General features: G+C 38.9%; 2 protein-coding genes across 2 annotated transcripts in view; one reads left to right on the forward strand and one right to left on the reverse strand.

Moving 5' to 3' along the window:
- Nucleotides 1–806: 806 nt before the first annotated feature.
- On the forward strand, nucleotides 807–7,315 carry LOC306850017 (prolyl hydroxylase EGLN3-like). The gene is made up of 5 exons (XM_079385427.1): nucleotides 807–1,363; nucleotides 4,338–4,457; nucleotides 4,547–4,683; nucleotides 4,763–4,836; nucleotides 4,913–7,315. The coding sequence occupies exons 1-5, from the start codon at nucleotides 986–988 to the stop codon at nucleotides 4,939–4,941; spliced, it is 738 nt and encodes a 245-aa protein (XP_079241553.1). The 5' UTR covers nucleotides 807–985; the 3' UTR covers nucleotides 4,942–7,315.
- A 4,196-nt stretch (nucleotides 7,316–11,511) lies between these two features.
- The window catches only part of LOC306850333 (neuronal PAS domain-containing protein 3-like), a gene marked incomplete at both ends in the record, with an annotated part of 314,937 nt that continues 302,751 nt past the window's right edge, over nucleotides 11,512–23,697 (reverse strand). The window contains 5 exons of the mRNA XM_079385905.1: nucleotides 11,512–12,911; nucleotides 14,132–14,247; nucleotides 14,635–14,782; nucleotides 20,244–20,350; nucleotides 22,152–22,345. Of these exons, the coding sequence (XP_079242031.1) occupies nucleotides 11,512–12,911; nucleotides 14,132–14,247; nucleotides 14,635–14,782; nucleotides 20,244–20,350; nucleotides 22,152–22,345 (1,965 nt within the window). The remainder of the gene's footprint in view (nucleotides 12,912–14,131; nucleotides 14,248–14,634; nucleotides 14,783–20,243; nucleotides 20,351–22,151; nucleotides 22,346–23,697) is intronic.

Here is a 23,697-nt window from a genome sequence, read left to right on the forward strand (position 1 = left end):
AAACAGCTAACTAACACAATAAAACAATAAAAACATGCGAACATAATAAAACCATGATTTAAAAAAAAAAAAAACTGAGTAATCTTATAACTCTTCATTTGTTTCAATATTGTTCCTTTGTTTTATTTTTTATTTAGAATATTTTATGTAGCCTATTTACATTTACTTTTCTTTTTTTTAAAGCGGCTTGCAATAGTCTAATATTATAGGCTACTAAATCATTGGCCTATATTAAATATTATTATACAATATTTGTTTCTGTGTTGTTTCCATTTTAATGTTTTAGCCTACTTTTATTTTATATTTGTTTGGTTTTAAAAACGATTTACAAACAAGCAATTTGTCACAGAGAAAACATTTATTCACGCATCTTCATTATAATAACGAGGGTTGTCACTTTACCTTTATTGGTTTATGATGAAAGATCAAGAGAAAGTAAAGTAAATGATTTTTAGAACACTGCTGAAGGAGCACGAGACACTCGTTCTTGTTCTCAGCGTTGTCCTTAATGGCCCAATCATGGTCGAATTTGATGATTAAATGGCGATTTCATAGCCATTTCAGAGGACAGTTGACATTTACATGTAAGGTTGCAATCTGAGAAATTATCAATTTCAAAATGATTTACTCTAAAGTATAAAGACATCTTGAGAATTCAACGAGAATGAATGGAGTATTCGGCTTTTTGAGCCGCCAAGCGCCCCCTAAAGAAAGATGAAATGTGAGTGACAGGAAACATGTATTGTCCAGCCCTCAGATGTTGAACTTAAACGCACTGACTGGGGTTTTCGTGTGAATATCCGCCCACTGCAGCGCGACACAGATTCTGCACGTTCCTCATGCGCCACAGGTGCGCGCGCTCTGATCCTCTAGCGCGCATGGACCCTCACACACAGCGATTATAAAGCCCACCTACTGCACGTGTTATCTTGAGGGACGAGACCGTGGCATTAGATATCACTTTGAAAAACTTTCGTTAATTTGAATGCAAGGAGCTCAAGGCAAAATGCCGTTTCTTCAGCACGCGCTGGACTCGCAGTTGGAGAGTTTGGTTGTGGAGCAAGTGGTACCGGCTCTGTTGGACCAAGGCTTTTTTTACGTGGATAATTTTCTGGGGGATATCGCGGGCCACATGATTCTAGGTCAGGTCAAACGCATGCATTACTCTGGGCTTCTCAACGACGGACAGCTGGCCAGAAGAAGCAATGGAGTTTGCAGGAGAAGCATCAGAGGAGATAAAATAACATGGGTTCACGGAACCGAGAGGGGCTCGGAGGCTGTCAGTTTCTTATTAACACTCATAGATAAACTCATTTCTCTGTGTGTGGGTCAACTGGGCAAAAGCATTCGCGCAAGGTCAAAGGTAAGCTTTACTGCAGTTAAGTGCTTAACATATAAGAATGTTTCAATTGTTTGTATTTGAATTGAGTTGGTTAAACTTTTTTAAAAGCCTAATTAATAACGCTAACAACTTGATAAAATTCTTAGATCATAAATGTGTTTTGAAATTTTGATTCACATTGTCATTGTTTATTTGTGGCATTTCTGACCAACTGTACGTCACGAAAGCTGAAAACATACGTGTATAGTTTCACACACACCCTTTCAAAAATGCAAAAAATAATTTTCTTAGTAACGTTGTTAAATAATGGGAAATCAAACATGTAATTTAACTTGATGTATTTTCATGTTTATTAGGCTAATATTTTATACGTGTATGAATTTCATAGCCTACTCACTGGTAAGCCTTTATACTAACTTTCCTTAGAAGTAAATGAATGGACAAATTATAGTTAAACTTTGATTAGTATTCATAAACAAATAGTCTTTTACTTATGAAATTACACTGAAAAAAATGATTTTTTTTAAGGTAAGTGGTTGCAAACAATTTATTTGAGCTGCATTTAAATAAATTGAGCTGAAAGTTAGTCAACTAAATTTATTTAAATGTAGCTAAAATTAATTGATTGCAACCACTTACCTTAAAAAAAATGATTAAATTAAATGAATCATTTTTTCCCAGTGTATAGGCAATGTGAACTACCAAGCATTTCTTTGCTAATGTCATTTGCAACACAAAAAATAAATGTCTTCACTGTCACTTTAAACCAATTTAGAGCATCCTTGCTAAATAAAATTAGAAAGTTCTTTAAAAAAACAAAACAATTCTTACTGAATTTTTTGAAATGATGAACATTACATTACAACTAGCTGATTATTTATGAGTATTTAATTATTTCAGAGTATTTTGTGTGTCCATCAGGTTCTCACTCCATTAAGCAATAGTTTCTGTCTTTGTTTAGAGAAGGTACAGTAGAGCGCTTTGGCACAAACTGTCTACTGTGCCTGATGATGAATGGCAGAGATAGGCTTTCAGTTTCTGCTGTTGTGAACAGTACGTGACTCCTCTCACTGCGCTGATGTACTCCGGGTTACAGGAGGCCCTGAGTGAAGCAACAGGATGTTAAAGAGACACTTTTACCAAAGTCAGCTGCGAACACAAGAGTTTTTCTTGTCCTTCTGAAAGAAACTGGCTCTTGTCTCGCTTTTCCCTTATTTTATAGTCTGCTGAATGAAAGTGTTAAATTGATAATTTACACACACATTTAACATTCACATTTATCCAAAGCAGCTTCCGAATGAGGAATACAAGCATCATTTATCATAAAGAGGCAATAATACAAGAAATGCTGGCAATATAAAGTTTCAAACATTATAAAAGAGATGGTGAAAGAATAGAAAATAAGGTATTTTTTTTGTTAAATTTAATTTTAAATGAATTGCTTTTTAATAAGTTAGCAGGTTATGCAGTTAAGTTTTCATGAAAGAGACTAGTTTTGAAGTGCTTTATAAACATTCTTCTTTAGTAAGTGGATAAAGAGTATTATGTATTAACATTTCATAACTCAGTGTTTTGAAATGGTTTCATATTGACTGCGTATGTGGGCATAAATGGTTGTGTGCTGAATCAGATCTCTGGATCTTGTGCACTAGTTGGCCATCGCAGCTGAAGTCTGTGTGGTGCTGTAGACTCACGCTCAACACGTAGCTCTGTCATTAAACCCTCAGTGCACTGGCTGCTGGCCAAGCTTGCTCTCTTTTGCCATTCATGTACACACACACTTCCTCCTGCTCTCTGTGCGGCTGCATGTTTACATTGCGCTATGACGGCAAGCTTGCGTATGCACTCTTATTGTAGGAAATTGATCATGATAAAGACATATCTGCAGAAATGTAAACATGGGCACTAGTGACTGTGTGTGTGGATGGGAGGGGTTAACTGGGATCTGCTGAGAGGAGAAATAAAATGCTTTGTTTTGAACATTATAATAGTATTTTTGTAATCGTAAATCTGAGATTGTGCATTAATAATCATTCCAAGATGGAGCTGATGCTTTACTTTAAAGGAATAGTTCACCAAAAAATGAAAACTTGCTGAAAATGTACTCGCCCTCAGGCTATCCGAGTTTGTTTCTTCATCCTATTTGGAGAAATTAAGCATTTCATTACTTCCTCATCAATGGATCCTTTGCAGTGAATGGGTGCCGTCAGAACAAGAGTTACCAAACAGCTAATAAAAACATCACAATAATCCACACCACTCCAGTCCATCAATTAATGATTTGTGAAGTGAAAAGCTATGTGTTTGTAAGAAACAAATCAATCTTTAAAGTGTTTTACATTTAAACTGTCACTTGTGGCCAAAATAAAAATCCACAATCCATGCTTCCTCCACTGAACTATTCCCTTAACATATATGCTTTAATGCATATGCTTTTAATAATTTACCATTTAGGCTTTTTTTTTTAAATAATCTTGTAGTCAAACAAATGTGGATCATGTACAGATAAGTATTTTTAATTTTTTTTTTTTTGAAAGGTTTAGACTTTAATAATAACCAAATCCCAATTCAGTTTTCGGATTGTATTTTTGTTTGATATATTAAGTTTACAAGATGTATTGTTTTGTTGACAACTGATTTACATTTAGACATAATCATCTAAATTTAGAAAAACTTTTTTCGTTCTGTGTAAAATGTTTTGCCACTAAAACAAATAATTAGATTAGAAATATATAAATTTTATGATAGTAAATGTCCATATAGAAAATTACATGTCATAACATTTAAAAAATGACTCTAAGCACCATATGTTGTTGTATAGTCTGGTACACTTTTTTTATATATATATAAAATTTGTATCAAGTCTTAAATATGACAATTTTCTTTTTTAAATGACAATTAATTATCAGCATGTTTACTTGGAAACAGGCTTTTCTGGGATACGCTGTAATGTAAAATATCTATCAAGCTTAGTTTCATGTGTCGTCTTTTTCAGGCAATGGTGGCTTGTTATCCAGGAAATGGAGCAGGATATGTGAAACATGTGGACAACCCTAATGAAGATGGCCGATGCATCACCTGTATTTACTATCTGAATAAAAACTGGAATGCCAAGGTAGACTTTTCACTAGTTCATTTCAAATGTCATTTCTGAAATATTTACTGTACAGTGTTAATTAATCAAATGTCACTGTATGTTTTTAGGAGCATGGCGGCTTGCTAAGGATCTTTCCTGAAGGAAAATCTTATGTAGCTGACATCGAGCCTTTGTTTGATCGACTTCTTCTTTTCTGGTCAGATCGCAGGAACCCTCATGAAGTTCAACCGTCGTATGCTACGAGGTTAGCATTGGCGATCATGTTACAGAGCTATATATATGATTTTGTGGCATCATGCTAAAGTGTCTGTTATGTGTCTCAGGTATGCAATCACTGTGTGGTACTTTGATTCAGAGGAAAGAGCTGAAGCAACGAGAAAATTCAGAGATCTGACAGGTTGGTTCATCCAAAATCATCAGTATCAGTGTTTTTTTTTTCTAAATATCTAATTGTTTAAACCTTTATATTTCAGCCAACTCACAGGAAGGTTCATCATCTTAACAGAAATACACTGGCTGTCTCCTCCGAGACGATTTCTTTTGTTTACGGTTTTATATCTTTGCTTTTTTCCCTCTATTTTTACATGGCTTGTTGCACTAAAGGTACTTCTCCCCCCACTTTATATTTGTGATTTACTACGTTTGAATCTGGTCCTTAAAATAAGTGAAGAGTCCTTTCAATAACCCGCTGCTAACGTAAAGACAATTCTGTGAAAAATGTGAGAATCTTAAGACTGATTAATGCATTTAGATGTTTATTGTAATTAAATTCTTCTTTTAAAATACTTTTCAGAGCTATATTGTCTAGATGTGTAAAAAGGAATAGATAAGAGAGCTATATAACACTAGTTATTGTTTGTTTCAGAAATATGACACCAAACATTATACATGTTTTTTTTTCATGCTTGTCCCTTTTTGTTATGCTATTATTTGCGGTTTCGTATCTTTTGGCACATATTTGAACGTTCTTTGCGTAATTTGAACACTTCAGTAGAAAGGAAATTTGAAACTTGTCAGTTGACTTGAAGTTTTGTGTATATAGATGATTTATTATTTTTGAACGACAGTTTGATGTTGAATGAGACTCTTTCAAATAGAGATGTTTATAAAAGTCATTCTGTACTGTGTTCACTAACTTTTAAAAAGCACTTGGTGAGATGATATTGCTTTATTTGTTCAGTCCCAGCGTGTTAGTGTTTAATGAGAGAAGTGAATCAGCTTGCATGCAGGTCAGCAATGCTGCTCAAACACACCCTCGGATCAATATTATTTGACAGTTGTTTCAAAACATTTTGAGCTATAAAAAGTTTCTTTAAGAAAAGTTGTTCTGGAAAATAACCTCAAAGTGTGTGAACAGGTTGGTTCATGTACTGTACACAAATTGAGACTTACAGCTATTTGAAATGGCCAAATTAAACAATGTGTTGAGAGGTTTTCAATTGTCTAATTGTATTACATTGTTTTGTTTTTGTTTAGTGTAATTACTACAGTAAAATAAAGCATTCACCTCATTAACAATAGTTAGATCACTGCAAACATGTATAGCCTACGTAATAAAGTCATATAAAATATTAAATGTATTTAATAAAGTGGACATTATCTTGCAACACTTGCATTTAGTTGTTAGATGGATTTACAAAAGCGATTACGTCTATGAAAATCTGAGTTTTAGGAGAGATCCTGGCTTTCAAAAGAGGTCTCAGCTCTTCATCTTCGGAAAGTACAGAACGAGTAGTTTTTGTTTTAGCTCTCCTGTAAAGTTGGTGAAATGTAATTTGCGCCTTTCTGGTTCTCACCCCTCCAGAAGACCCCCTGTTGAAACAAAAGAGCTCTACATACGTCATTAATGACTGTAACCACTAGATGTCAGGCTTGCCACACTGGATTTCACAAAGATCTAAGCTCTCAACACCTCCTCAAAAACATAAATCAAGAAAATGAACCATGGTTTTGCTACACTAACCATAGTTTAACCATGGTACACCTCTTAAAAATAAAGGTGCTCCATGATGCCACAGAAGAACCTTTTTGTCTAAATGGTTCCACGTAAAGAATCTTTTTGTTTCACAAAAGGTTTTTTGTGGCAAAAGAAGGTTCTTCAGATTATAAAAAGGTAAGAAAGAGATGGTTCTTTAAAGAACCTTTGACTGAGGATGGTTCTTTGTGGAACCAAAATGGTTCTTCTATAGCATAAGGGTGAAGAACATTTAAAGCACCTTTATTTTTATGTGTATTCATAGTAATCATAAGGCCAAAAAAACAACAAACATCTATCTATCTATTTGTGCCGGTCGTTTTTCCTCTCAAACGCAGGTGTTAAATAGCCAGAAGATATGAAACAGTTCACCTCTCAACATAAAGTTCTATATATGTACCTGTAGCTGCCCTGAGAGGCTCTTTGCTATAGAAACACACTCTGATTTCCAATAAGGACTGTAGGGGAGATGGACAGCTCCTAATCATTAGGGAGGATTCAGGTTTGGGCTTTTTCTCCTCCTCCTCCTCCTCTGCTCTCTTTCTCTCTCTCTCTCTTGTGATCTATCATTCATGGGCTTCATTTAAAATTGCGTAAAATATTTAAAGTTGGATTTCTTCAGTGGGCTTCAGCGGTGACCTCCCCCTCAGTGCCTGAAGTCAGTGGAGAAAGATATGCAGCAGGGAGAAGGGAGAGAACAAGAGAGAAAAACAGGGCAAAGAGGAAAGGTGTAAGGGAGACAGTGAAGGAAAAAATGAAGAACAAGCTACAGTGTTACATAGAATTGAACAAAAGCTGTGTTCGGAGTGGAATACTAGCATACGATACTGAACACTGCGTGGTATATACTATATGCTGTCTATACTTCTATTGTATTGTATTAAACGGTGTTATTTCACTGTAAATGTTTCAAACATTCGTACTGTGCTGTCACATGACTGGCATCCAGTAAACAGTCCACTTGTTTGTAAATCTGTCCTAACTATTGGTTCTCCGATCAAGTAAAAAGTTAAAATAATTACTTTCGGTTGATTCAGGGAGGTCAATTCTAGTACATTTATCGTGCATTATAGTAAATGTGTGCATTATTCTGACAGACATGGGAAAATGGTAATAGTAGTCTTACGTATTCTCTGAGACACCTGTTACATGAAGTCAACACTATTGACTTCCTTAGTGTGTGGTGTGTTTCTAATCTTATTGTGTAGAGTTTATTGGTGCATGTTAGTCCAGTCAAATAAATGCCTTGTAATCTTTAATTAAAAAAAGAACAACACGAGAAAAAGAGAAAAGAAAAATTAATTATTCTGCCTCTGAAACAACTTTACTTTGTTTTATCTTTCCTGGCCAACCCTGACCACTTTGCACCATCTAATCAATTCCCAATGGATTCAATCAAATTCCTTCACTCCAAACATTCTTCTCCTTGAATATCCCCTTTCACTCCTCTGAGCAATACAAATGGTCTGTTTTCACAGAGCAAGGCCTAACATTGCCGAAAAAGATCTAAAGTAAAACACTTTTAAAAGGAAGCATTTTTCCCCTTTTATTTAGCTTTGCCGTAGGAAGTTACAGTGAGATCAGTATAATAGAAGACACAGATTGAAATATTCCTGCTAATTGAAAACCTGGTGAGGATACCATGAGGTGGAAAAACATGTCAGAAATACCCGTGAGATTCTGTCCAACGTAAAGGAGATTCACTGTCGAAAGCAAAGGCCCTGGATTGCCATTCATTGTATGTGGAAGCAAAAGTCAGCAGGGCTACATGGGAATATTTTGATATTCCCTTACCTGAAACCTGTACGTAACTAAAAAAAAAGGCTCCATTAACCAAAACTAAAGACCGGGAGAAAAACATAGGAGGGAAAGAACAAACATAAAGAAGCAGGAAAGTTGGAACGCAAAGAATAATCACTGATGTTCGGCATTCACTTATGATGAAGAGAATGTAAAAGAAATGATGCCAGATAGTAACAAATCCAAGAAAAGTTTATTATGAATATGGCACCTGTAAGATGGTAAAATAAATTGTGTTACAGAAAGACAACCATGTATGACATGTCGCTTTAACTGATGAAAACCTACAAAAGTATAAAATAACCCTGTTGTAAAATGAAGTATGTACATTTTTGAATTGCAGCATTATTCATGGTAAATGAACAAAAAATGTGTTTCCAAAGAAATAAGCCAGGCACTCAAAGTTAGCTTCAGTTAGTTGTTTTTTGTCTTTTTTTTCCTCTGAAAACAAAAAACAAAATCAAAAATGTACCATAGTTTTCTCTTTTTAATATTTTAATTTTAGAATTTATAACACTGTTAACACTGATACTAAGAGAATCCCCTTTCTCCCATATTCTTCTACTTGGCACCAAGTTCCTCATAAAAGAATCTGTATAATTGTACAAGAAATAGTTAAAAACACAGACACAGTCTTCACAGGTAATGAAGTGATTTCTCATATTGTAATTTTAAACACTATTTATCTGACAGCAGCTGAGATTAGTTTAAGATTAAATCACCAGCAATCATTTTGACACAACACAGATACATTGAGACAGCTCGCCCGGCTGTTCTGTTAGTAACATATGGGTGTATTTCCTGGTCCACAGTGTCTGTTTTTGGAGCTGCCCCCAAACCCCGTCCCGACCGCTTCTGCTCTACGTACAAAATGCTAAAATCTAGGATCCCGTTAACCTGCAGCCAAGCGCTCCTGCAACCGTTCCGACAGCGAGTCCCGTTATTGTCATTTTTAAAAACATTAACATCATGACCTGGGTTTGAGTAACAACACATCTTCACAGAAACCACAGACACAAGTTTCCTGATGTCGGGGGGAAGCCTGATTCAGGTAAAAAGACGAAGGCCCCCCCCCTTCCCTTTGCTGGACAGACTAAAAAACACTAAACATTGACAAAGCCGCTGGACCGAACAAAATCAAGTAAACCAAACAATCAACTTAGTAAACATGCATTTCCAAAACACCTATAAAAATAGATTTTATAGTGCGAAATATTTTTTTCATCTCTTTAGAAATCTTTAAAATTGTTTATTGTCCTGAAATACTGCCGTCATCTTTTTTTATTATTATTTCCTGTGAGTTGCAGGGTCCTTGAAGTCAACAGGTTTGGTGGAAACCAATGAAATACACCCAATGCACAAGAGAAGCACAAGGGACTCTGGGAATGTTTCACATCTGAGGCTTTTAAGGTTCCAGTCTGCTAAATGCTACTTCAGTTTTTTTTTTATTCCTCATCACGTTTTAGCTGGAAACTGCAATCCCAGAATTCCTCAGTGGCAAAAAATGGCTCCTTAAACCTTTGAGCTAGTTTAGAGTCTTTTTTCTCTGAGAAGAGAGAGAGGTCTGTAGACTACACGACAGCAAAGCAATAGCAGAAACAGAAAAAAGTAATACATACAAAAAGGAAGCAGCAAAAAAGGTGACACTACATTGGAAGGCCACCACACAAAATCCACTAACCTCCACTGGTTCACTAAGACTGCAAGGGGGCTGGAAGGAGAACCAATGTTTCCCCGTCCGAGCCCGGACTAGCACAGAGAGGACAAAGGACAAAACAGCTACATTAGCTCAGTATATACTGCATATAGTAACACACACTTAAGTTGCTATGGAGACTGACAGCCAATGACACTTACACATTGTACAAGTTTACGGTTATCACGCTGCGTAATAGATGACTTGATGGACGGCTGCCAAAGGATGAAGTGACAGTTTTCTTCCGTTTTATTACTTTAGTTTTTCTTTTTTTTGAAACATCAAATCACAGTGTTTTAACACCATACTGTGAGAGTAAAGTTATTTTTTTTTGGCAACAGTGGATAAAAATTAGGAATGTGGATTTTCAAAACACATTTTTTTGATTGAAAATGCATGTCCTTATTACAATCTCCATTTGATATGTGATCTTTAGAGAGAGTTAAGGGGTAAGGGATGAAGGGGAACTGATTTCGGAAAGGACACCAGGCTTTAAGCTAAAGAGGGACTGTAAACAATTAACTTACCAAAAATTATAAAAAAAATAAAATCCCCAAAACAATTAAGAACAGCTTTGACCAAAGCCTGCTGGAGCTTAACATTCATCTTCAAGTTTATGATGCAAAATTAGTCTCAGTTGCACTGAGAGATAAAATAGAATTAAAAAAACAAACAAAAAAAAAACAATCAAACCTTTCTGTATCCCTTTCCAGACTCAATCTGATTGAGTTAAAACACTCTCCCGTGCTCACGGGTAAGGGATGAACAAAAGAAAAAAAAAAAAGTTGAAGGTTTGACTTTTCTGTGGAAAAGCTCTGAAGCCGCCGTTTGTCTGGAGTTCCGGAACAGTACCTACATCAGCCAGCTGAGTGAGGGTAACTCAATGATAGCACCATGGATCTGCAAACAGAAGATGGAACTGGAAAAATCTCACACTGACCTGTTCCATGTCCTGGGATTTTATAGTAACATTCTATTCACAGGTCAATACCCGGCTAAAATTGCTTTTTTAAAATGCATGATTTGCAAGTTAAGTTGAGCTATAAAAAACGAAGAAAAAGCATTATTTCTAAAATACTATTCCCCCTTTAGAAAGAACCGTAAAACCCTTTGAACTACATCAAATAGGGTAACATCCTTTTGTCAGCATCAATCTCGATTACATCAAGATACCTTTAGAAACATGAACAGTTTCTTTTTTTGTCGATTTTCTTTTTCTAATACCTTGAAGACATCCTAATGAGGATGTTATATACTCCGGACAAATATCTCACCGCAGAGAAAACATACGCTACAGTACTATGAATTCCCTGTGGCTCAAAAGGAACTCTTTACAATAGAGATGAGTCTGTTTAGTCTGTTTAGAGAAACCATCATCAAGAACTTGTGTAAGGAGGCGAGAAAGAAGAAAGTCGAAGAGATAGAAAGACACAGGAAGAGAAACCATTCATTTCAGTTACACAAGCTCAATTGCTCAAAATTCAAAGTGCTAGAACATCTCACTTTTCCCCAACTTTGATACACAGTCTTTTGCCTCAGAAGAGTCTTTTTAACATAGTTGACATAGTTTTAACACAGTAATATGGTCTCGATGTTTTGCTTCAATCCTCCTTGCGCTCCAGAGTCTGTGTGTTGTGGATGCCATTGCTGTAGACGGGAAATGGAAGCGTGGAGAAAAGTCCCTCTGCTGTGGTGAAGACATTAGCAGCTGGCATCTGCGTGAGGCTGGCTCCGCTGACCGCACCCCCAAAGGGGGTGGACATGTTGAGCCGGTGCACGTGATGGTACAGCATCTCCATGGGCGTCTTGGGGTCTATGCCAAAGCCGGGCCCATCCACAAAGTTCACAGCGGTGTGGGCATTAGGCAGGAGGTTCCCCTGCATGGCCAGGCTGACGTCTGCTGGGGCATATCGGATCGTTCCAGTGGTGTAGACTCGCGGGGAAGCCGTGCTCGTGGCAGCAAGCGTGCCTGTGACTCTATGCACCAATGGAAGTACCACGTTCCCCGCTTGTAACCTCTGCAGGGCTTCCAGGTCACTGGTGTAGAGCAGGGAACTGGAGGAGGTGGGTGTACCCTGCTGCTTGTCCCGTGGCGAGGCCGAGAGAGGTGGGGAGAGAGGGTCAGCTGTAGCGGAACTGGAAGGAGGAACCAAGCTGCCCGGAGTTGCGCTGGACACAGAGGTGGGGGCACTATTATTGTTGCCGCTGCTACTGTTGCCATTGAAGTTGGGTTTTCTGCTGCCTCCTCCACCCTCGGCACCAGGTGGAGTGAGGACGGAGTCCGGGATGGACACCTGCAGGCCGGCAGGTGGGGGAGAAGGGAAGGTGTCGTGGGGTTTTGTCATACTGTAGGGGGACTCGTTGCGGGAGATCTCTCGGTTGGGTGGGTAGTTCCAGATGCTGCTGTCGTTGTCGAAGTTTATAGGTTCTGACATTTCAGTCTTGATCTTCAGCACAGAGGAACTGGTTGGGGAGGGTGGAAGCAGGAGGGGAGGCTGGTCTCCAAGGGTGGGGTCCAGGCTGCCAGGACTGGGGGTAGCAGCGGCCGAGGGAGACAGACGGAGACGTTGGCGACTACCATCCCATTTCTGCTTTTTTCTCCTCTTCTTTCTCTTCTGGTGTTTACTCATTGCTGGCCCGCTCAGCTCTCCTCCACTGTTGCAGTCCTTTATAATATCTTCCACCTCATTCTCTTCTTCTTCTGAGGAGCAAGAGGAGGGCGAGTCCTGCAGTTCCTCCACCTCACCATCACCATAGCGCTCCACCTTTATGTGTAAACCACCCAGGCGGCCCTCCTTGTGGTCGGTTTCACAGTCAGAAGGTTCCAGACTATCATCACTGTCCTGACTTTCTGGATTGCTGGAACTGTCTCCTTCCTCCTGTCGTCTCATCTCTTGCTCTGGTGGCCGGCCCGTCTGTTTCTTACTGTCTGACTCTGGATCTTCACTGTTCTCGGAAGACTGATTGCCCTTCCCATCTGACTTGGAGTTTTCATTGTCTTCTGGGAGAAAGAAAATGGTTTAGAGGACAGGTTTCAATACACATCATAGTTTATTAGACAAAGTAAGGTTTCACGCACAAGAAACATAGTCCACTAAACGTTATCAGGGGTTTTATGTTAAGGGTATTCATTTAAAGTTTGGAAGTGCTCCAGTTGGATATATATTATGCTTCTTAAGTTCAGGACACAATTACGCTAAGGACATAAATTGCTCTTTGATGTTCTATTTTTGGCAACAGCATTAGCCACCGGTGACTTATGTGTGACGCTATGTGTTGTTAATAATTAGTTTTGTCATGGTCAACTCAAATTCTGTTCAGAACAAGTGACTTTGGTAGCTCAAGATGAGCTCAAACTATGTATTAGAAATGATTAATATATTAAAATTCTTTCTTTTTTAAGTGCATGAATTTAGAAGGGGGGAAAACAAAACTGTGAGGCATACATCTCACAGGGATTTGGAAATTCTGGCCTTAGGAAAAACATGTCTGCATTGGAAGAGAAACATAGGGAGAGAGAAAGAGATAAAGAGACAGAAAGACAGAAGGAGAAGGCGGGGTGTAGAGATAGGTAGGGAGTGTGAGAGGAGAAGAGGGCATGGTTTGGTCCAGCTGCAGCTGGCACAGTCTGTAACCTTTGTGATGAAGGCTGGCAAAAGGCTCGGCAGGCAGAGATGCCCAGGGGCCAATATGTTGGCACTTTCCCCAGACTGTCAACCGGCCTTGTTCACTCACAGCCTCCACCATCTCCGGAATCTCACTTCATCTTCTTTTGGAATGTATAATTAATATCTCCAACTGGCTGTGGAGTTTTAATTGACTATTTACACCAGTTTTAGGGACATATCGAAAGCATCATATTTCCTTGTCCTATATAATTTCCAGTAATTATTGAAATTAAGATATTTTACACAGCAAGAGCCCTCAGATGAGACATTTGCATTTGTTTAAAAGAAAACTTTCAAGTGTGTTGTGTATAGTGTTACATTACTACACTACTAGTTTGTAAAGAATCTAAGATGTAGAATCTAATGTCACCAGAAATGGTTCCATGAACAGGGATAATAATCTCGGCGCAAGAAGAACTGGCTTAAAGTGTCCTGCTCAAGGGACAGCTTGTGGCATGGCTTTGTTGGGATCAAACCAACAACCTTGAACCTTCCACTTATTCTGTAATGTTCTGTGGCATACTGCAAGTAAAGGGGATGAGTGATACTGTACCAGAGTTCTCCTTGGAGTCGGATTCAGAATCGGATGTTTCTGAGGACTCTGATGCTTTCTCTGGCAGGTTAGGCAGCTGTGCGATATCCATGGGTGTATCTTTGTACTCTGGATTACTGCCCATTAGAAAAGAAACCACAAAAAAAGACACGTTTAAAAGATAAATGTCATTCACTTTGCCAGCTGAGAATCATTCACAGCCGTGTGAAACATCCTTCACTCTCTTCTCTAGAACGCTCCAGACATCCTGATTGATTCACTGCAGCCCAATCCACAGAGCATTCTAATGATCTCTAAGCCTGTACACAGACCCAAAAGCAGTAAGAAATCACACTGCAGTTTGAGAAGATCAGTGTGTTTGGCCTTCGTCATCTTACAGAAGAACAGGCTATTACTAACTCTCTCAAGTAAGAAAATACTTTCATCTTGTTACAGTGCCGGACGGAACAAATCAAAATCTAAAGATATTTCATTTTCATCAAAGTAGAAGACTTATAGTATACCTGAGTACATAGTTGACCCAGATGATGTTTTTCTCGTTGCCGTTCTTGGCGTTGATTGCAATAGTGGCACTGGACTGGATCCAGATATAACCTCCATTTTTCTGAATCCAGCGGTAATACTTTGTAACACACTGACCTTTATTCATCACTATGGAATAGAAAGACCAGAAAGGAAAGGAGGTGGAAGAGAAAAATAGAAGAGGAAAAAGGAGACATAGTGAACAATGTGATATATTAAAATTTTACATACACTCAGGTTTAATTACAACAACAGCAAATAATATTAATCATAATACTTGCATTCCGTGTGACCAGGTAAAGCACAAACCTACCCATAATATCATTTGGAAGATACCCTATTACCATCTTGAACACTATTAATCTTAAAGGCCCAGCAGAGGGAGCTGTGACTGTTTGCTAAAGGCTCTGTAATCGTGTCCTTGTCTAAGGCTACTCATGTGAAGACACTGTGGCAGTTGCCATAATTTTGGCTAAATTAAGCGCTAAATGGCGATCTCTAATAATATGAATTTGCATTAATCATTGTTCTGCAAAACAGAAACAGTCGGATTCCAAGCACGGCAGTAAATTCAGATTCTGGGTTTAATTACAGCTACAAATAGCCTTTTCCATAAAAAGAGTCCATTGAGAAGGATGATTTATATAAGAATAAGTCTAGTAATTAAAATCATTACAGACTAATAGCATTGTTTAAGAAGCCGTCCCAAAGGCTCCGATAATTGACTTTAGTTCACCGACTGCTTTCTGTACCAATAAATGTAAAACTAAGCTCTAACTCCAGAAAATTGAGACAAAAAGCCAAGAGTTGTTTATCTGACTTGTTCGCTGTGGCCAGTGGGCATACCCTTGACTCACCTTCACTCTCTTCAACAAAGTTTACATGCTACTGAGGGTCTATGGAGAGGGTTCAGTATACATGGAATGTAAGCAAAAGTGCTGGACAAAAACATACTTCACATCTGAAATGACAGAACTGAAGACAAAAGAAAGAACTGCGACGGAGAATATTCCATAAAAACAACTTCGTTATCTATGAAAGTTAATGTCTTCTTTTGAAATGCTTTAAAATCTGACAGTGGCAAACAGATAAATAGATATCCTGCACCATTTTCATTGTACCAGTAAGTTGCAAATACTTTGGCAATACAAAATGTAGAGCTATTTATTGTGCCAATAAAGCACATTAAATTGAAACCGAATCAAATTTTTTTCAGCTCTGGTATATTAAATCTTAAGTCATACATATAGAGCGATTCTTCCCCTCCGTCTGTCAACATGTGAGTCCGAGCGGTCCCTTTAAACCCTCATTACTGTCTACAAGTTCTAGGAACCCCTCCCCACCCCTCTGCCTTTAAACCTGATGAGCTGATCTCATCTGCATGGCATTTGATGTGCTGGCCCCCTCGGCTCCGCCCGGCACCACGTCTGTACAGGTGAGGCTTATTTTTTAACCCCCTTTCAGTTACGCTGCCATTAAATCAATCAGGGCCTGCTTGAGTTATTGATTTAGTGGTAATGAAGCCAACCCTTTCTCTCCCCCTTTCTCGCTCTTTCTGTATCCTTCTTTTTATTTTCCGGTGCAGGAGTCGTTGGCTGTTTTCGGAGGCTTTAAAAGGAATACGGCCTCTTTAATCTGCCTGCCTTCTCCTGGAGCCTCGGGCAAGCCTGCAGGACGGTCTCTCTCTCTCTCTGTCTCTCTCCCTCTCTACTTCCGTTCTTTCTCATTCTATCTCTCTTGCTTGCTCTCTCTGCGCCAGGGCCTCTGTCCTTCAGTTCTGTTAAATCACTTGGATCCCTTCCATAATAGCAGCTACCTTTCAGATACCCTTTACCCAGCGTGGCCTCACTTCCAGCAGGAGGGGTGGAGGGTGTCACTGTCATATAAAAGTAAGTAATTTACACCCGTGAAATTGCTTTATGGAAAAGTCCTTGCAGTCCACTGGGGTATTATTGTAAAGACAAGCCTTTTATGAATGAGAGAGCAGACATGCAGATCTGCGGCACCCGGGCAGGGTTTGGCCGGACAAGTGAATTGGAGGTTTTTAACTTGTATTCTTTGGATCTAATGGCGAAACTTCACCAGCGGAGGAAGTAAACGCCTTGGCCATTTAGAGAAGTGGCGAGAAGTGAAATTACTCCTGAGATCATTGTTTTCAAAGCATCATCACAGTTTCAAGGCATTTTGGAACAACTGCAAGTAAGGATCTGCTGGTTTTAAAGATGTCTTTGTGTTGTAAAATCCAGATAAAACCAGTTTCTAGCTGGTCAGAGCTGGCTGTTTATGGACACGTGCTCATCCAAACTGCTTGAGTTGTAAACTAGTTAGAGCTGGTTGGCTAAACTGGTGCAAACAGCTAAAAACTATGCAAATGAATCACTGCTGACATAAATGCAGAATATCCATGAAAACAGACTAACAGAAACATCTATTTTATATTTACACTGAATCCGTTATGGAAGAAACCTGAAGAAACATTGTCATCGGTACATGCGATGGGTGTTAGAGCAGGTGTATTTTTCCGCAGCTGTGGAGTCTATCTTCAAGCACAATAAGGAGTGAAGGGAGTTTTTCATTAAAGTCAGTTTGAACTACTCTTCAGAGACCGGCTCTTGTAGTCTGCCTTCAGGCACAGAGCTTCAGTCTCCTGGGGTTTCTCCACACTTCTGTGAGCCATCGTTTCCCACCTCTGTCTCCCTCTCGCTCTCTTTCTCAGCTGGTAAAAGCACATACACACACACACACACACACCCGCGGAGCATTTATGCGGTGAGTATTATACGTAGCCGTGTAACACAGTGTCTTTTATTAATTTAAGCCGTGTTGGTCCTGTTCGGAAGCTGACACAGGTGAGGTCAGAGCTGTCACAATGCATTTCTGCCCATATAAAACACCTGCTCTCAAATGCTTCATGAGCACCAACAGTCGGCTTTCTAATTTTCCTACGATAAACCAGAGCTATTTGTTTTTCACAGTTACAAAGCTCAAATTAAACCATTAAACAAAGAGATGAGAACGACAGTTCATGTATTAGTATGTCCAAAAAGTAGTTAAAGAAATAGGCCACAAGAGACCGTGCAGTATAGAGATTTTACTGTAGTTAAAACCAATGCCTTATTGTTTTTATTGAAAAGGCAGCAACAGCGATATGAGTTAAATTAACATTATGATCAATAAACAATTCTTCAACCTATCGGCATTTTCCAGCCACTTTAAAGACCAGAAACTACTCATTTTATAAAGGACCATAAACAACTCTTTAAGCAACCCTAGGTCAAGGTGCTCAATTTAAACAGATCTGCTTTAAACGCTTTATCGGGCCCTTGAAAACTTGAGCAGTGGCCTATGAACTCTGCAGTATACATCTGTAATATATCATACATCGCAACTCATAAATAACACCACATGCACTCTCAAGCCAAAGTAACATCTTCTCCACGCACATTTCACCGCATCTGCAGCAGAGAGATTTGACCAGACTGACATCATCCCTCTTATCCCAGGCTCTAACCAATCTGATGGCCCTGTGTGATCTGATATCAGTGTCTGATTAGCAATCAGCGGGAGATCGGTGTGACTGCTTCTTAGTCACGCACGTCATGTTCATGCAGACACCTGAAGATCTGGCTTTGATAGAAGCCGAGACGACACTCACGTCATTATAATGCATTTAGCTGTACTAGGATTTCTTAGTAACTAACTAAAAGTATCCAGTAGTAGTGTGACAGGAGCAATAATTAGCAATAATTGAACACTTTCTTAAACTATGCTCTCTCATTTGAAGGAATTTACTCAACCCATTTATATATATTTTCTAGTTTTATTAGTTATAGGTGTAGTATCTCGTGTGAATTGGTGAGAAAATGCAGTTCTTAATAATCCGTGCACTAGATAAAACAGCTCTTATCATGTAAAAATTATCAATAATATCTAATGGTTATTTATTTGCATTGACACTGAGGGCAATTACATGCATAACAAAAAGACACTAATAACTATCAAAATATGTTTTTCCTAAAAAACAAAAATGTAAAAAGTTTTTTTCTGCTGAAAAAATCTAGGCGTGCCCATCATATTTTGCACAAACTTTTTGACTTTTATCAGGTATAAGAAAATAGTTTCATGCATTTACATGACCTTAAATGTTGGCAGGTTATTCAGCATAATCAGTGTATGATTGTGCATGTACACTGCCTCATGAATAGATTCATTGTCATTAGCTGCTTTTTGTTAGTATCCTGCATTTTATTTGAACAGTTTTTAAAAAGCATCGCTTAACTGCAGTTGAGGTTCTTTGAATTATGATTACAGCAACATTCAAAGACTGTTTCAACCAGCTTATCACATTTTATCAGACCGAGCATGAACGGGCAAAGTAAAATGCATGAACAGAACCCCTATCCACTCTCGACTGTAGAGACACGGCCAGCCATTTGCAGTGCGCCTAGATTTATGTTGATTGCCGCCACGCTAATGCGTAATAGATGGTTAGAAAGTCAGGGGTAGCTGGGGATGTGCAGTCCTCTCTTTGTGTCTATCTCTCTCTCTCCTTTCACACTGTCACTTTCTCTCTCTCCGCTATCAATGCAATCCAGGGCTTCGGTCCTCTCTCCTCTGCCTCCGCTGGGTTTCAAATCAAGGTCTAATGGACCCAATCTGGTGGCTTTTTAAGGCAAAGGGACAGTGCAATACAGTGGTAATTGCGCTCTAATTCAGTTGAACTCCCAATATCTAATCAGACAGCTCCAAATTCCCTCGCCAGCCCCAAGGACACCCGCCCTCCTCTGCAAACACCTAATAAAACGAGGGATTTATCCCCCTCCTCCTCCTCTCCGTGTGCCTCAACCCTCACTACTTAAATAATGGCAACCTGCCTGCTGTAGAGCAGCGCACACATTTGCTGTATGAAATGCTACGCCACTCTCAATGACGTTTTGAATTTCTGCCATCGTAGTGGAGGGGAGCGGGCAAGGTGTGCTGCCAAAACACACTTAACAGATGATTTAGGATATTCAAAAAGCATGAATGTTCTTCCAGACGGTCAGCGGCCCTCCTGCCGAGTGCGATGAAAGCAGAGCGTGCGAAAGGTTGAGAAACTTTCAAAGGGCGGATCGGCCCAGATGAATACTACATGACATAAAAATGTGTTCGAAATGTGGCAACTGTACATTGAGAGGAGCAACTTAACCTGAGAAGAGGAGTGAAATGTGTAAGACTGTCAAACGAGACTGTGTAAGACTGTCCTGTGCCTCGCGAGCGATATGGGGCTTGTTTGGAAGACGCGCGCTCGCCTAACCGTCTGGTAGAGGGAAGCGGTTCTTCATGGACAGTTATGAGAAGAAGCGCTAGCATGGATAATCTTGCCTGTCACACTGCTGTCCCATTACGCTGAAGTGCTGCAGCGAACACATTACACCAGCTTTGGCACGTAACACAGTGTGCTCTCAGGATGTCATTGACCAATGATCAATGAGTCCCGCTAAAGCATGTAAGGACACTGAATCTTGCTCTTTAACAACCATCCTCTAGTTTTTGGCACTGTTGGGTGGTTGCACAGATTGATTGGATGGATTTCGGAGCAGATACTCACGGTCTAAATGGCTTTGCCGAATGCCTTCCACGTCCTCTGCGTGAATGAAGTGATAACATCTCTTCCCTACGATGTCGACAGGTGTCAGGTCCATGTAGTCGCTGATTCTAGAAAAGGATTGTTTCAGCATAAAATCAAAATTGATACCATTTTTTGCACTATTTTTAAACAATTTTTGTAGTTCAGTTGAATGTTCACTTAAATCGTGACATCTACTTTGTGCATTGAAAATCTTATGGAAAAAGATCATGTTCCATGAATATATTTTGTTAATTTCCTACCGTAAATATATCAAAACTTCATTTTTAATTAGTAATATGCATTGCTAAGGACTTCGTTTGGACAACTTTAAAGGCGATTTTCGCAATATTTAGATTTTTTTGCACCCTCAGATTCCAGATTTTCAAATAGTTGTATCTCGGCCAGTTATTGTCCTATCCTAACAAACCATACATCAGTGGAAAGCTTATTTATTCATGTCATGACTGGTTTTGTGGTCCAGGGTCCTTATATTAGCTATTTATTCCTCCGCTGTTCTGATCCAATGAAGCTACACAAAAATAAATTGGTGTAGGGTTTACTTTGAAACAATTTTCATTTAGAAATTGCTAGTAAATTTGACAAATAATCACAAAGAAACAGCAAGTAACACATTGGAATTACACGTTAAAGTTTGAAGTAGAAAGACTGAAATTGTAGTTTCTTGTAAAACATACTCCAATTAACTTTTTTTTATTTACAAATAACGTAAAAAAAATCTATTTTATAGTGGAATGGGCATATCAATAAGGAAAGCTGAGCAGCCCACCAAAAAGAAAGCAATCAGATCTTACTGTGGGTTATTATCTCTTTCCAGTCAATGATAGATTAAAATAGGACAAAGACCTGATTGGTTTCTAGTCAACCTCACTGATAAGGAGATTCTGATTTCCCAGCTCTTCTGTAAGCTAAATATATATTGCACCAGATTTTATTCATTAAAAAGGTTTCCATCTGTGATGGCAAGCTGTCAGCCTGTTTTCATTATAGACGTAATATTTTCTGACCTACTGTAGCTCTACCAACTGCTTGATGAATCTAAAAGCAATTATCACAGAAGTATTGAGAATTTGATAAAAACAGGTGGTTAAAACCATACGAGATGTCTTTAAGTCGGGCAAATACTATTAGTGGCGCATTTTGAGACATTATTCGACTCTAACCTCTGTGCAGTCCTTCTCTACACGGATCAGAGAACATGGCCAGTATAAAAAAAACGGCCAACCGATCTCTATCCACCTTCATTTTAAAGCAGGCTTTTGCTGTGATGATAACTCCGCTATAGACTTGGCCCGATTCCATTCTCTCATAAATATGTTAAGTGCAGGGGAGTGGTAAAAATTTTAGCAGACACTGGGATGACTTCAATCCCAGAGATATAAATAAAACTAATAAAACTAATATGATATTTCCTTTCAAGCCAGGCCAAATTAAGATGTTCTCATTTTATGGGGCAGCAGTGGAACCACAGATGTTTTGTAAGTACAAAAGAGGGTTTTTTCTTGGCCGGCTTTTCAAACGAGCGATAGATGTTGAAACAAGGTCATTCTGGGATTGCGTTTAAGCAGAACTCATCACTATCAGCTCCATAATGAACTGCACATGAACATTACTGTGTGGCTGATTATCCACTCTGGCAAAACACATTTTCACCCGCTGATCCTTCAGTTCTACAATAATGTCACATTTTAACTTAAGCAGCCGCAATTGAAATTCTTTTTCACCGTTTATCATTCTTTAGGGCAGATAAAAAATCTCTTAAATCAAACTGCACACAATTCTAGGCTTATAGTGCATTTAAGCTTTGCAAAATAAGATTGTTGCCCTCTTAGAGATTAACATTAGGCATAAATCATTGCCCGGTGTTACCTGTTTTCACAGTAGATGATATTGAGATCCATGTTGACCCGTGTAACAAACATCTGGCAGTCGATCCGAACCTCATTGATGGTTGGTGGAGGAAGTGCGTGTGCCACCACAACCATGCCCATGATTTGATTGGGTATCGAACGACTGTGTGTTAATGCCATTCTTATCCGCAGCCTGCCAGTAACGTGGATAACCTTGAAGAGGACACAAAGCGGAAAATTAAAAACAGATCAGATGCAATTGTCTTCTGAATTACATTCACATCTTTTAGTCAAGTATCCAACCACAGTATAAATATAACAGAAAATAAACCAGATGAAGTCATGAAAGATGTCAACTGAGCTCTTTGATAATCCAATATGTACTTTGCATACTAGTGTACACTGGACCAAGCTCCAAACCAAGATTCTCAGGTTCTTGTACCCGTTATGTACATGTTCATGAAATATTAAAAACACAAAAAGCACCATTTCCCTCTGAAATAATTGAGAGATAACAAAGGCAGAGGAAGTAATTACTTTTTCACTGGCTTTAAAGTTTGTAATGCTTTAAAGTCTTTTGTAGCCCGTTTTGCCCAGAGGATGCATTGACTAGATCGGCAACGATGCTCTTTTTTGGATCCATCCATTTTAATCACCCAGGGAAACCTGGAGGGGATTGTTTTTGTAGTGTTTTAAACTTCTGACACCATCCTTTCATTGGTTCACCTCAGAGATCGGTGAGATGCTATTAGCATCATTCATATAGACAGTCTCGGCCCCGAAGTCACCGAGTGCTCAGGCCGGTGGGGCTCTTTGATGCTTTGTACGTTTCCGCTGAGGGACAAGCAAATCCAAACCTCAGGAACGATGGACTGCCACAGTCACTAAAAAAGAGTGATTCTCCTGGTGTAGAGTTGAGAGTTTGATCGAACTTTCACAGAATTCAAAAGCCATCTCAAATCAGGGGCCAATTAAAGATGACCGTAAAGTTCAATGATGTCACATTCAGTCAGGAAATCCTCATTTTTTAAGCAGAGTTTACTTTGGGCTTAAATTTACGGAAGTTCTAAGCGGCCATGCATTATTATAATTTTTCTGTCTTGTTTTCTCGTGATCACGACTTAATTTTCTCGTGATCTCGACATAACGAGTTGTTTTGTCGTTATCACGACTTAATTTTCTCGTGATCTCGACATAGCGAAAGTTGTTTTGTCGTTATCACGACTTAATTTTCTTGTGATCTCGACATAACGAAATTTGTTTTGTGGTTATCTGGACATAACGAAAGTTGTTGATCTCAACCTAAAAACCGTTTTCTCACGACGTAATTGTAGCTATAGTGAGAAAATCAGGGTCGCTGTCTTCGACGATAAAGTTGCAGACCCGACAGCCTCCTTCTCAAGTGTCGAACACTTATGTGTAAGTCGTCAAACACTGACAGACACAGAGCTAAAATGTCCGAGTATGTATATGCATGACAAGTATTCTATCATGGATCAATGTAGTCGGTCACACACACAACACCTTCAATATTTGGGATGGTACTTATACCATATTTTTATTTT

The sequence above is a fragment of the Barbus barbus genome, assembly GCF_936440315.1.
Source record: "Barbus barbus genome assembly, chromosome: 30".
Taxonomy (NCBI): domain Eukaryota; kingdom Metazoa; phylum Chordata; class Actinopteri; order Cypriniformes; family Cyprinidae; genus Barbus; species Barbus barbus.

Bases quoted from the DNA above. Each gene is read 5' to 3' on its own strand.
- LOC306850017 (XM_079385427.1), top strand. From the start codon at position 986: ATGCAAGGAGCTCAAGGCAAAATGCCGTTTCTTCAGCACGCGCTGGAC. The intron at 4,458-4,546 runs GTAGACTTTTCA...GTATGTTTTTAG, and splicing joins ATAAAAACTGGAATGCCAAG to GAGCATGGCGGCTTGCTAAG. The intron at 4,684-4,762 runs GTTAGCATTGGC...TATGTGTCTCAG, and splicing joins CAACCGTCGTATGCTACGAG to GTATGCAATCACTGTGTGGT.